Below are 13,565 nucleotides of genomic sequence, written 5' to 3' on the forward strand. Positions count from 1 at the left end.
TTACTCAAATATAAAATCTGGTCAGGTCCCAAATCATAAATGACACATTTTGTATCTCACAATTTGATTACATAAGCCTAACATGCTTTCAATGATTGTAAAAATAGGCCATGTCTATTAATCTTACCAAAAGCACACTTCTCAAATAATAATAAATATCACTTATTGCAGGAACTGCACTTAATGCTATTTTTATAATTTATAATTTAACTTTCACAACCATCTTACAAACAGAGGGCTCCCATTATACTCATTTAAAGATGCGGAAACTGAGGTTTAGAAAGCTGAATAAGAGGATTTGAAGGGAAGGGGTCTCAATTCAGAGCCTATGCTTTGATTCTCCACGATTCTGCTTGTAAATATCCTTACCTACTGCACTGGGTTCAGTAAAAGACGCTGTCCCTTTAGTGCTACACTGTTTAATATCATCACCACTAGCCACATGTGGCTATTTAAATTAAAATGAATTAAAAGTAAATAAAAGAAGAAATTCATTTCTTCCATTGTACTAGCCACATTCAAGTTCTTAGTAGCCAGACATATGTGGCTACTGGCTACTCAGTTGTGCAGACATATTGATTGTTTCCATCATCACAGAGAGTTCTATAGGACAAGTGATGTTTTTCAAGGTAAAACAGATTAAAATGGAGGCTCTTGACCCCATGGAAATGCTTGCCTATAAATAATATAAGAATTGGGGAAAATGCTTCCCCAATGTTTTCACATTGCAGTTGGTAGGTAAATATTTGTCAGAAATATAATATTTATTGCGAGAAGACAGGTATGTAGAGATAATTTAGAATAACTCCTATCTCAGCACAATGTCTTGAATTTACAAGTGGAGAAAAACGAAGCTAACAAATATTTGAATTGACGTAATTTTCCAAAAGAATCCTTAACTTTTTACCAGTAAAATTGAATCTGTTAATAAATGTGAGTTATGACTAAATATATAATAACCTTGATTTTTAAAAAGCCATAGTTGAGGGGTGCCTGGGTGACTCAGTCAGTTGAGTGCCCGACTCTTGGTTTCAGCTCAGGTCATGATATTGCAGTTTGTGAGTTTGAGCCATGTGTCAGGCTCCACACATCAGTGCAGGTCCTGCTTGGGATTCTCTCTCTCCCTCTCTCTCTGCCCCTTCCCTGATTTTGCTCTCTCTCTCTCTCTCTCTCTCTCTCTCTCTTAAAATAAGTAAACAAAAAATCTTTTTAATTAAAAAACTTTTAAAAAATAAAAATCGAGGCACCTGGGTGGCTCAGTCAGTTAAGCATCTGACTTGGGCTCAGGTCATGATCTCGTGGTTCATGGATTCAAGCCCCATGTTGGGCTCTGTGCTAACAGCTCAGAGCCTGGAGCCTGCTTCAGAGTCTGTGTCTCCCTCTCTCTGCCCCTCTTCCACTCACGCTCTGTCTCTCTCTCAAAAATAATAAAACTTAAAAAAAATAAAAAATAAAAATTCATAGTTGAATGGCAATTAGTTAATAGATCTGATATTTGTAAATCAAATCCAGTATATACAATAGTGTCATTTTGTGTGTTTGTTTGTTTTATTGTCAACTTACCACCATTTTTCACACATACATTCATGATGTATTCAAATATTATACAAGTAAAGTCAGAAAGTTCTTTCTAAAATACAATCTTAAGGCCTCCTGTTTAAATTTTGAATTATGTATGCTTTTGGCCAATTTACTATTTCACTGAGTATAGTCTAACCTGGAGAAACTATCCTAAACCTTTCTTAGGAATGACACAATGTAAGGAGATGGAAAATAAATCTAAAGTCTAGAACAAGGAGCCTTTATTAGCCACAAGACTTTAGGTCTAGTTTCTCAGATGTAAAATTACAATGAAGATACTTCCCAGATCAGCATGAAGAAGCTGTGTGTGAATCAATGTCTCCATATTATATTTTATATACCCATGTCTATCTATCACTATAGATAGATGATAAATAGATAGATAGACAATAATTTACCAATTCTTCACAGATGAGTGTCTGCAGTACCAACAAAGATAATGTCCTGGGATGAGGGTAAGGAGGTGGATATTCTGTCTTTACTGCTTTCCTTGGAGTGAAATCATGGACATATAGTGATCACTAGCCAATTTCCCTTATTGCATTTGGGACCCTGAGGAGCAAAGATTCTCCTCTATATTATAAATGTTATAAGCAAACAAGCACATTTTCCCAACTAATGAACTTTAATAAAGGAGTTTTTCGACTTCATTTGTTTGTTTGTTTTTTCCCTAGAATATGTATGCTTTCTCTCTTAGGAAAGGAAATTTCCAGTTTTTCATGTATCTTAGGGACAACAAAGAATGATGATTGAGGTTTAAAGTCTCAAGGAGAGAATTTTCCTGAAAGACTCCCATAATGTTAGGTTTCTTCCAATATTTTTCCTACAAATGCTATAGGGATTAAAAAGAATGTAGGTCAGAGAATAGGACTACTTCAGGATCCCTGAACGGGACATTAATCGACGAGGTTGCTTATGACCTGAGCAGATTATCTTGATACTCATGACTGAAAACATGTGAGTTAGAGGAGAAGGAATGGTTCCATTCCCTGGAAATCCCACCATCTCATGCCTATTTTTCTAGTACGAATATTCTCTCTGGTGAGTGGTACCACAGGAGAAGGAATTCCCATTTTACTTTCATTCAGTTCCACAAATTCACTCATCAGTTATCTGAAGCCAAGAATGGGTCCTAGAAATTTGCTGGAATGGCCCCTCTAACTTGTCTCATATTTAAAACATTTACTTTCAAATATGTTTCTGTTTTGCCTATACACTGAAATATATCATTATGGTTTTCCTTCTTCCAGTTAATGCACATTGTCTGACATGACAGGCAAGCAGTCTTCTTTAAAAGTATGAAAGATTAGAGTATCATTTTTAGAAATTGCAGACCTGATCTAAAAATTGATGCCTTCATAAGAATGTGCCACTCCTCACTGATACCATCTGTCTCCCAAGATTTTCACTATAGGTTAGTTTTGATCAAATTATTTTCCAAGTAATTTATCTTTAGACCAGTAGCACTCTTGGAATTGTTTTTGTCTTCAGATATTCACTATATGCTGAGTAGTTCTTCTTATGTAAATATTAGCAGTACCTTTGTCAAACACTGTATTTAACAATAACCCCTGAACTAGGCTGGTTGAACTCATTCAAACATTACTAAGACCTTTCACAGAACAGTTGAAGAATGCTTAGCAACTCTAATGTCAAAAAACGAACTCAGAATGGATATGTCTCTTGTCTAGGTCAAGGCAAATGTCAGGGCCAATGAAGGGTGAAACGTGATGATGGAGATTTGAAATGAAGAGCTGGGGTAACAGGTGCTTGGCGTGAGCACTGAAAGACAGGAGAGAAGTGCTATGAAGTACCGAAGACAGGGATCATACTGAGAGTAGACAAAGAAAAGCCTCAGGCTTCTCCCCTGCCAGAAAAATAGATCTTATACATAAAGTAGCTTCAAAGTGGTATCTGAAGAGACATTGAAATTTGGAGCATCTTTTTGTCTAAACAGTTCGCTTTTCAAAGCCCCATTGAAGCAAGAGAAACCTATCTGAATATGCAGAAACTGGTACATTTGTTTTGTCAGTGTGTTGACACAAAGAAAAGCTAAAAACAAAACAATGCAGAGAAAGAAAACGAAGGTTTTCTAAGCCTCCTCTATGTGAAAGGTACTGTGTTTGACAAGCTCTCAGCTTTAATTCTTTAATGTCTATAAAAACATTGTGAGGTAGAATTTTCTTCCCAATTTTAAAGATGAAGAATCTAGGCCTCAGAGAGACACTCAGTTTGTAAGTTCTGATCTAACATTTGAACAGGTCTTTTTTAAATTGCACTCCCATTTGAGATACATGGAGCCAATTGCAGATGGCCTGTCCATTTCAAAGTCAGGTTATTTATTTGACCACCACTGAATAATGCTGAAAGGGTTGAAGAGACGTAAATGTTGTTACATCAGATGTATCTCCTGAACTAAGCATTTCATTTTGTTTTCACTCTACCAGAACTCAGTAAACTTAATATGTCTTTCCATTATTATTGTGGGCTCCCTAAAAAAACAAAAAAAAAAAACAAAAAAAACAAAAAAAAAACTTAAGCATTTTATTTTTTGTTTAAGATGTTTGTTGACATATCAAATAATAATCTAATCAAGATGATGCAGTACACACTTAACCAAACAATTAGAATAGCAATAAAATAGTAAAGGTACTAATACATAAATGTGTTGGTCTGAAAATATATAGAGTACTTGGCTAATATTTGGGAAACATAAATTGTATGTTGATATCCCCTCAAGTTTCATCTACTCAAAATAGATATTCTCATAATTCATAAAATGAGAATTCAAATATTCAAGGTGAAATTTGATGAGAAAAATGCACTTTTTTATGTATTAAATTTGTACCCGGGTTATCATTGCATAAATAGAATATGAACAGTAGTATAGATATGAACATAGGTATTTCTCAAAAACTCCTTCATATCTACAATAGCACATAGAGATAAAAAATTGTATAATATTATCCAGATGAAGTAATTTTATAAAATTCTAGAAAGGAGAATATAATAGCATTTTTATGCCCCATATAATAAAATAATCTTTAAATTCTGGCCAGACAGGTAACTAAATAAGTACAAGCTCATAGAATTAAAGTTGTAAATATATTTTATGTTTGAATATATTAGATAGTTTGAATTCAGAATAAGAATATTTGGTTAAGAAGGATATGATAAAAAAATCAGCAGAACATCATTGTGGGAATGATTAATAAAATCCACACAGCCATATATATGCAAGTGACCTTAACAAAGGAAATAATGAAATCTCTCCAGTTTTGTGCTCCTCTGATTCAGTACTGTCGTTCCCAATGGCCTCAAGATGATCACATGCCTGAAGGACACATTGACAGAAATATGGTCTCGCTCCTGATCAGAAATGATGACCCAGCATAATAGGGCACCTAGAGACTGCCAAGACAGTTCGTCATTCCCTTTTAGATTGTGTGGCATATCCTTAGCTTAGAGAATCTGACTCTTCTCCACTCTCCTGGACCTAACTGATAACGGATCAGGGAAATGTGAGCAGTAGCAGTCAAACAAATTTTCTTCTTTATCCAGAAAATATGTTTAAGTGTGTTTCTTGTCTTTGGGTACAACCAAAATGAAAGTATCTAAGTAAGATCTATAGTCATGTTTATAGTCCAAAGAATAGCTTTTGGCGAACATCAAGCTAATTAATAAGAATGTGTAAGGTCAAAGTTAATTTATGTGTGTGTTAAGTGGCATCCAACCATTAACCCTTATATATGACAGTCCTCATGTTAACTGAATATCCATTTTACACAAAGATAGTTTGAAGGAGACAACTGTAATAAATCACAAAGGTGTATTATTCCAAGGTCAACACTGCAAAAAGATTTCAGGAGAAACAAAAATTATACACACACACACACACACACACACACGTGTATATATGTATACATATATATGTATATATACAGACATGTATATATACATATGTATATACATATACATACATACGTATATATACATATATACATATACAAAAGCTTTGAAATCTTAACCTCAAAATTCTTTGTCACAACATTGCATACTTCCTATTCCCACAACTAGTATTTGTCATTTATCTTGTTGAAAGTGCTTAAAAATAAAATTTTGTTTAAAAAGAAAATTCACCATGATTATTATTGTCCCTGTAATAGTTTACCATTATGCAAAGTTGACAAATGGCAATACAGAAGAAAATTTATTCCCAGCATCTTCCTCTCTCTGAGCTCTTTCATACCCATGTTTCCATCCAGGTTCCTACTATGTTCTTTCCATTCTCACCACAATCAAAGGAGTATTTTCCATCATTAAAGCACAAACTTATCTGTTCTCTGTCCCATTCTCTAGGGGATGATAAGTAAATGAAAATTATTTAGAAAGTAAATGTAAAGAGGTTAACTAGACATTATACTACCATCTCTTGGTAACATACATTTAATTAGAACAGTGTTTCTCAAACTTTTGTGGTCATTAGAATCATTGAAAAGATCCTTAAAACACATATTGATGGGCTCCATCACAAGACTTTCTGATGCATTAGGTCTCAGGTAAGGCCCAAAAATTTGCATTTGTAATTGTACCCAGGTGATGCTGAGGAGCAGTTGGTGCTTTAAGAACTGAGTTAAAATTTTAGAGGCACATGGGTGGCTCAGTCAGTTAAGCGTCCAACTTCAGCTCAAGCCATGATTTCAAGGATCATGAGTTTGACCCCTGCATCAGGCTCTGTGCTGACAGCTCAGAACCTGAAGCCTGCTTTGGATTCTGTGTCTCCTCTCTGCCCCTCCCCCGCTCACCTACTGTTTTCCTTCTCAAAAATTAACAGTTTAAACAAACAAACAAAAAAGACTGGGATAAAATTTTAATTCAGTAGGGCAATTAAATAATGAGATATCTGACTACTCAGCATGTTCTCTATTTACCTTCATATTACAAGATAAGCCTAAAATTAAGGCCAGCCCTCTAGCCCTACACTTAATATAACACTTAAATTGTTTTTAATTTTTATCAGCTTGCTTTGTATAGCATATAAACAAATAAGATAAAACAAATACCTTTCCAAAACACAAAACAATCTTATCTGAAGTCAACTGCAATGTTTGCTGGTTACCTAGAACACTTAGCTCTTTAAGATACTGCTAAAGAGCACATTTCTTCCCCAATTCCTGTTTATATGAACAGTTAGGTGTCTTCAATCTTTCCTCATATATTCTTACACAAACAGAATCATGCTTACTGAGTGACTTCTGATTTTCAAAATTGGAGTTACACTATTGACCCAATTACATAGAGTAAGATCATTGACTCTAGACTGATGTTCAAATGTAATTCTCAGCCACCTAATAAATATTTAATATGCCTGGAAAATTTCCAAATTGTCTAAATTTTCCATTGTTTATTATATTGAACTTTTCTTCATATTGAAAAAGAAATGAATAATAACTCTTGAACAAATACATTATTTTTTTTCCCTAAACAATCAACTCATTATCTTAGCCACTTATTATTTACTCATTTCTACTAATGCATGCACCAAAAGTATTATAAGACTTTCTGGCAGAATAGGGAATAATGTTCTTGAAATAACAGTGTTGTGTTTTGGTATGACATAAACTAACTGTCATAATCATAAGCAATCACAGTGTGAGCTCACTTAATAAATAAAGTATGTTTAAGTGTGGCATAATTTTGATTGAATAACTTAAAACATATTTTAGTAGTACTAATGTTAAATTAATAATAAGTAGGAGAGCTCCTTATTTCTTTTTAAGTTTATTTATTTTGAGATACTGAGTGAGCATGAACAGGGGCGGGGCAGAGAGGGAGGGAGAGAGAGAATCCCAAGTCGGCTCTGTACTGTCAGCACAGAGTCCCACCCAGGGCTTGAACTCAGAAACTGTGAGATCATGACTTGAGCTGAAACCAAGAGTCGGGCACTTAACCAACTGAGCTAACCAGGCATCTCAAGGAGAAAGCTCTTTAAAGACTGATTTTCTGTATGCAAAGATTGTTCAAATAGAACATATTATAGAATAACATAATTCATGTATTATAAAATGTTTAAAATATTTTCATTTTTTTCTTTAATGTAAATAGAGGAAAAATCATTTAATAAACTATAATTCTTCCTATGAAAGTTTTAACCAGGTTATTTTTAGATTCCTACTTTAATCATTCATTCTTTCTCTATCCATTGCATTTCTAAAATTCTTCTTCCTGTCATTATTTCCATGCAAGTAGCAATTTAGCCAAAAACTCTGTTCTTCAGTAAAAAAACTATATTTGAAAGGAAAGAATAAAAAAGTAAAATGTTAATGAAGGATTCTATAAATTCTGAATAATTTGCATTTACCATTATGTCATCAATTCTATAGCAATCATGATCAAAATAAGTTATATAATCAGTCTTCCTTTCTTCATCCAAAATATCCAAATTTAGTTCACATGTTTGGCCAACTATGAAGCTATTTCTAACTTAAAATTATATATTTATAACCACTGTCAATGAACAAAACAAATAATTTTAGTAACCTGAAAATATCAATCTTATTTTTATTTAGTATTTGAAGGCAATTTTAATTTAAATATCTTAATATCAAGAAACATTACCACTGAGTGGCCTCAAAAACACATAAAATCATTACATATTTTGATGAAAAATATATATGATATTAATTTAGGTTAAATTCATAGTTTAAACTCCTTTATCCCACTATGAAATGATAGTTACTAATTAGCACTACTTGTTTATAGGCACGAATAGCAAAATTCATGATTAGAAACCTTGTTCCAAACCTCCTACCATACCCTTTGTGAACTATGAACGACATGGACTGAAAAGATATCTGCAGGATTGTGAGGACCAGCTTACAAAATAAATTCCTACAAAGTGTTTTTTCTGTTTTGTTTTGTTTGTTTTTTGGAGCAGGATGATAATTTTAGGTTGTTAACAATTACCTTTTTCCCATCTTGGGCTGGGGGTAAATCATTGATGAAATTGAAGCATTCTAAGAAACAATTTCTAATGGCATTTAGTGAGTTACTGAATAAGATAAGTCAAAATTAAATTAATAAATTAGCTATGTTTTCCAAAAATAAGGGATTGCGCAAAAAAACTAGATGAGTGGAGGTAGATATAAAGGCTGTATATTTACTGAGCTCCAACGAGAGTGAGAGTTATGGTGTTATTTATTACAGAGATTTGATGATATGGTCCACTGTTCACCTGAGACCACCAAACATAGCATTCTTAAACCTGCTTCCTATCTCAGTTTTCAGTCACTGAGCATTTCCTTAGTATGTACTTCTGTTCAGCTGAGATACAGTATTATGGTATCCTTCAGACTGCACTTACAATACCTGTAAATAAAAGCAAGGGCATCACAAGGCATTATTTCCCATAAAATGAGTAAGTAGTAGATATTTAAGTCCTTTATAGTGTTCCTGAATATAACACATACTACAGTAACCATACACACATATGTGCATGCCTATTGCATTATATTGATAATGAAAGCATATTTGAAATTTTGTATATTTTCCTTACCTGTCAAGTTCTTTAGTCCAAGTTCTTGAAGTCCAAAGTTCCCATCTTTTCTGTAGTTTAAAAATACTGCCAAGGCATACCGATCCTCATAAAGTTTTGTTCCACGGATAATGCGTAAATTCTCCAGAGGCAGGTAGCGAAACTGATTAAGAGCCACTAACACGTAGCCTGTAACTTCTCGAATAGACTGAAAAGACACAAACAATTCCTTTTGTTAAAAAGTTAGAGATTATTTGTCAGTATGTTTATGTTGTCATTTAGATTAAAATAAGTTATTCAATTCTACTTTTTAGCTTTTAATTTAATACACTAATTTCCACATTATATCGTAAATAATTACTTGGATAATATAAGATCACAGATCGCAGAGGGTTAGAAAAGTCCAAAGTGTGTTTACAGTAAAATAATGGATATTTTTGATGAAACATTCTTCCTACCTAGAATTTGAATATAATTTAAGGAATAAATATCTCATTCTTTGAAAGACTAAAGTTCGGTAAGAATGCCTAGCCATCAACCTAACTTTTTATAAAAAAAAAAAAAAAAGCAAATGAATGAGCTTATCACAAATAAAACAAAGCTGCATATAGTTTGTAGACTACGGGACAGATTTTAAACCTTATTGGTGCTTAATGCTATAGTTATCAAAGTTAACATATACATCTCTGGGAAACCCATATATGAAAAATACATTTTAAAGACTGATAATGATCTCTAATTTAATTACAACTACAATTTTTATTTTTACTGTCTATTGTTTAATGTAATATAAGCTAATGACTGGAAGGATTGTAACACCTTTTTAAAGCAAAAAAAGTCACAAAAAACAGCCCTCAGGCTTCATCTAAAGTTACAGTTTTTCAGTAAAATAAACAAGATCATGACAGTTATGAACAATAAGATTTAAAAAAATAAATATGCAAAAGTGGTAAAATGTTTGAAGATGTTATTTTAAAAAATAACTTTATTTCTTTTGAGAGAGAGAGAGCAATCAAGGGAGGGGCAGAGGGAGAGAGAGAGAATCCCAAGCAGGCTCTGAGCTGTCATGACATAGCCCAATGTGGGGTTCAAACTCACGAACCATGAGATCATGACCTGAGATGAAACCAAGAGCTAGATGCTTGACCAACTGAGCCACCTAGGCGCTCCTGTTTGATGTTATTTTAATATCAATTTCATGTCAGTTTAGACCTCTTATCTTATCTATCCTCTCTCATTCCCTTGGTGACTTTATCTACTTTCAAGTTGGATGATCTCCAAACTTTTGCCTCTAACCTGTCTGCTAAACTCCAGACTCAAATCTAACTGCATACCCCACACCTTCACCTGAATGCCTCATAGACTTCCTAGATACACCTATCCAAATCTGAACACCCATCTTCCTTGCCCCCATCCTCCAGCAGTCTTTCTCATTTCATTCAATCCATCCTTCCTATTATTTAGGCCAAAGTCTTGGGGTCATTCTTGACTCCCCTCTCACACACCAAATGCAATCTATCCTATTTGTTGTACCGTTAAAATGATCAGAGGTTCAACCACTTCTTATGTAAGCCACTGTTTTCATCTGAGCCATGATTGTTCCTTATCAAGATTACTGCAATAGGTCTCTATTTTTTATCCCTTATCATGCATTCTCAATTAAGGCTGGACCTGATCATTTTTTTAACGTTTATTTATTATTGAGAGACAGAGAGACACAGAGCCTGAGCAGGGGAAGGGTAAAGATAGGGGAGACACAGAATCTGAAGTAGGCTCCAGGCTCTGAGCTGTCAGCACAGAGCCTGACACGGGGCTTGAACTCATGAACTGTGAGATCATGACCTGAGCTGAAGTCGGTCGCCTAACCAACTGAGCCACCCAGGCACTCCTGACCCGATCATTTTTTAAACAAAAATCAAATCATGACACTTCAATTCTTAAAATCCTGAACCATCTCCCAAGTCACTCAAAGTAACAGACAAAATTCTTTCAATGATGAGTCAAAATCTATCTTTTCTTCACAGTGTAGCAACAACTAGACATATCTGGTTATCAAAAAATTGCAGTGTAGCTGGTATTAATTGAGAAGTGTGGTAAGTATAAAATGTACTCTTGGTTTCAAAGATTACAGGTTGAAATGATAACATTTTAGATAAATTGAGTTATATAAAATGCATTATTAAAGTTCATTTTAACCTTCCTTTTTATGTTTTTATTATGGCTACACAAAAATTTAAAATTATACCTTTATGGCTATCATTATAGTTCTGATGCACAGTGCAGCACTACGTGATCTGGTCATCATTTCTTTTCATAACTTCTTCTTTTTTTTTTTTTTTAACTCTCTACCTTGCTCACACCATTCCAGTTTTGCTGGTCTCCATGTTCTTATAACATGCCAAGTGTGGTCCTACTTCAAGGTGCTCACTATAATCTTAAAGGCCTGAGTTTCTCTCCCTTTTGTTATCTTCTTGGTTAATTTCCTCAATGTCTTCAAGTTTTTGTTTTTTTTTTTTTCCTCTCAAATTTCACCTTCTCAACTGAAGCCAATGCTGACTGACCTACTTAACATGACAACTCTCCCACCTTTTCCTGCTCTAATTTTTATTGTCTCTACAGTACTTTTCATGTTCTAATGTACTATATAGTGCATACACTTACTACATTTAGTAATTTATAATCTATCTCTCCCTTTCTCAGAATATAAGCTCTGCAAGGGCAAGCACTTCGATTTGTTCACTCATGTCTCATGCGATCACAGTACAGACACATAGAGAGAAACCAATAAATATTTGCTGAGGACTCTGGCTCTTCTCTGGCCATACCCCACACCCTGCCCCCAACAGGCAAAGTCTACAGAGAAGTACCCATGTGGACCTGTGCTCCTTTCTTCTAGAGAAGATTCTTGTGATCCCAGAAGTTCATCCCCAAATAGCCCTAAGCCCACATCAAGAGCCTATGATATCATCTTTCTAGTTCTGTCTCCCAGTCAGCAGACTGTGAGAGCAATGTGTATATACCTAGCAAGGATGGGTGGGCCAGGTGTAGATGTTTGAGGAAAGAATGCACGGATGCTGGATGTGTGAGTTAAGTGTCCTTTCACTGTGTTCAAAGCCTCCTGTGATACTGGACAGAACTAGTTAAAGGAGGAGTGGCTGAAGGATGGAGTCTACCTCTCCCCGTGCCATCATACTCCTGAGGAGTCCAAAAATTCTAACATTTCACCTGTCCATCCAAGTTATTATAAAGATATTTCTGTCAAAGTGGGAGGATAGGTCATATTTTAATAAAAATTATTTGATTTATGATAAATAATAACGACACAAAATGTGTAGGCCTTCATTTATACTCTCACCTCAGGTCCCACAATTGTTAGGAATGAACCTGCTACCACTGATTACCTAGAAAAGTAGACTCATAATGAAGCAAAGGTAGAGATGAAAGGGCAAGGAACCCATGAAACTATTCATGTCTGGCACTGGATTGGGAACCCTAAGTCACTCTTGCTCTCACATCCCTAGTACACTGAGCATTTTGGCTTAAAGAGATGAATGCTTGGGGAATAGAAAAAAAAGAGATGAAAAGTAAACAGTTGCATGCATTGTGTGCATACCACTTTTGTTTGAAGTTGCACTTGCCTGGAATAGTTTAGACCTAGAGCCTTACAAATACTCCTTCAATCACTGTTCCAACGGTTGAACTCTTATCCCTTTGTGTTCTTAGAAGAGAGATCAAAAACATTTTCTAATACCATTTGTTCCAAACAGTAAAATTGTTTCATTCATTATAAAAATACTTTATCCTTTAACTTGTATGTAATAATGATTAAGTGGTCTAAGTCACAATGATAGCACAAAGATAAACACTGGGGATGGAGGATGTAATGTCAATCTTTTGTCTAGAACATGTCATAGCATCGATCATTCTTCCTAACATACTCACCATTAGCTCCAACTTCCTTGGAAATTGACTCTAGACTTTTAGTACAATGGTAAGAAATGTGGGCTGAACTGCCAAACAAAGCTGGGCTCAAAACACTTCACACTTACTTGCCTTCAAACTTACTAAGTTGTTATTTTGCTAAAATTGTTTACCCTCACTGAGCCTCAGTTTCTTCATCTTGAAATAAAAGATAGCAATACCTCTATTACAAAGATTTTATAAGGATTAAGACGATGTAAGAAAGTGTCTGGCAAATAGTGTTCAACAGATGCTATCTATTACTAATATTATTATCTCTGATAATAGCCAAAACTATCTGTAGACAATCTTATATGAAAATAAAAATTATTATAGCATTATTGCATAAGAACCATTGCTTTTAATCTATTTGTTATATAGCCTTTATATCGTGTTTATATCTTGCCTCTTCAATCTGTAATGTATTCCTAAATTACAGAACTGGTTCCTTAAGCTGTTTGTGTGTATGTTATATTATCACCTTTAATAC

General features: G+C 34.4%; 1 protein-coding gene across 6 annotated transcripts in view; it reads right to left on the minus strand.

Annotated features, from left to right (window-relative positions):
* The window catches only part of ERBB4 (erb-b2 receptor tyrosine kinase 4), a 1,154,402-nt gene that overhangs the window by 528,132 nt on the left and 612,705 nt on the right, over positions 1-13,565 (minus strand). For all 6 annotated transcript variants that reach the window (XM_086719539.1, XM_086719536.1, XM_086719540.1 and 3 more), the window contains exon 3: positions 9,137-9,323. In XM_086719539.1, coding sequence (XP_086575665.1) covers positions 9,137-9,323 — 187 coding nt within the window. The remainder of the gene's footprint in view (positions 1-9,136; positions 9,324-13,565) is intronic.

The sequence above is a fragment of the Puma concolor genome, chromosome C1 (assembly GCF_028749965.1).
Source record: "Puma concolor isolate L17-30 chromosome C1, mPumCon1.1.hap2, whole genome shotgun sequence".
In the NCBI taxonomy this organism is placed as follows: Eukaryota; Metazoa; Chordata; class Mammalia; order Carnivora; family Felidae; genus Puma; species Puma concolor.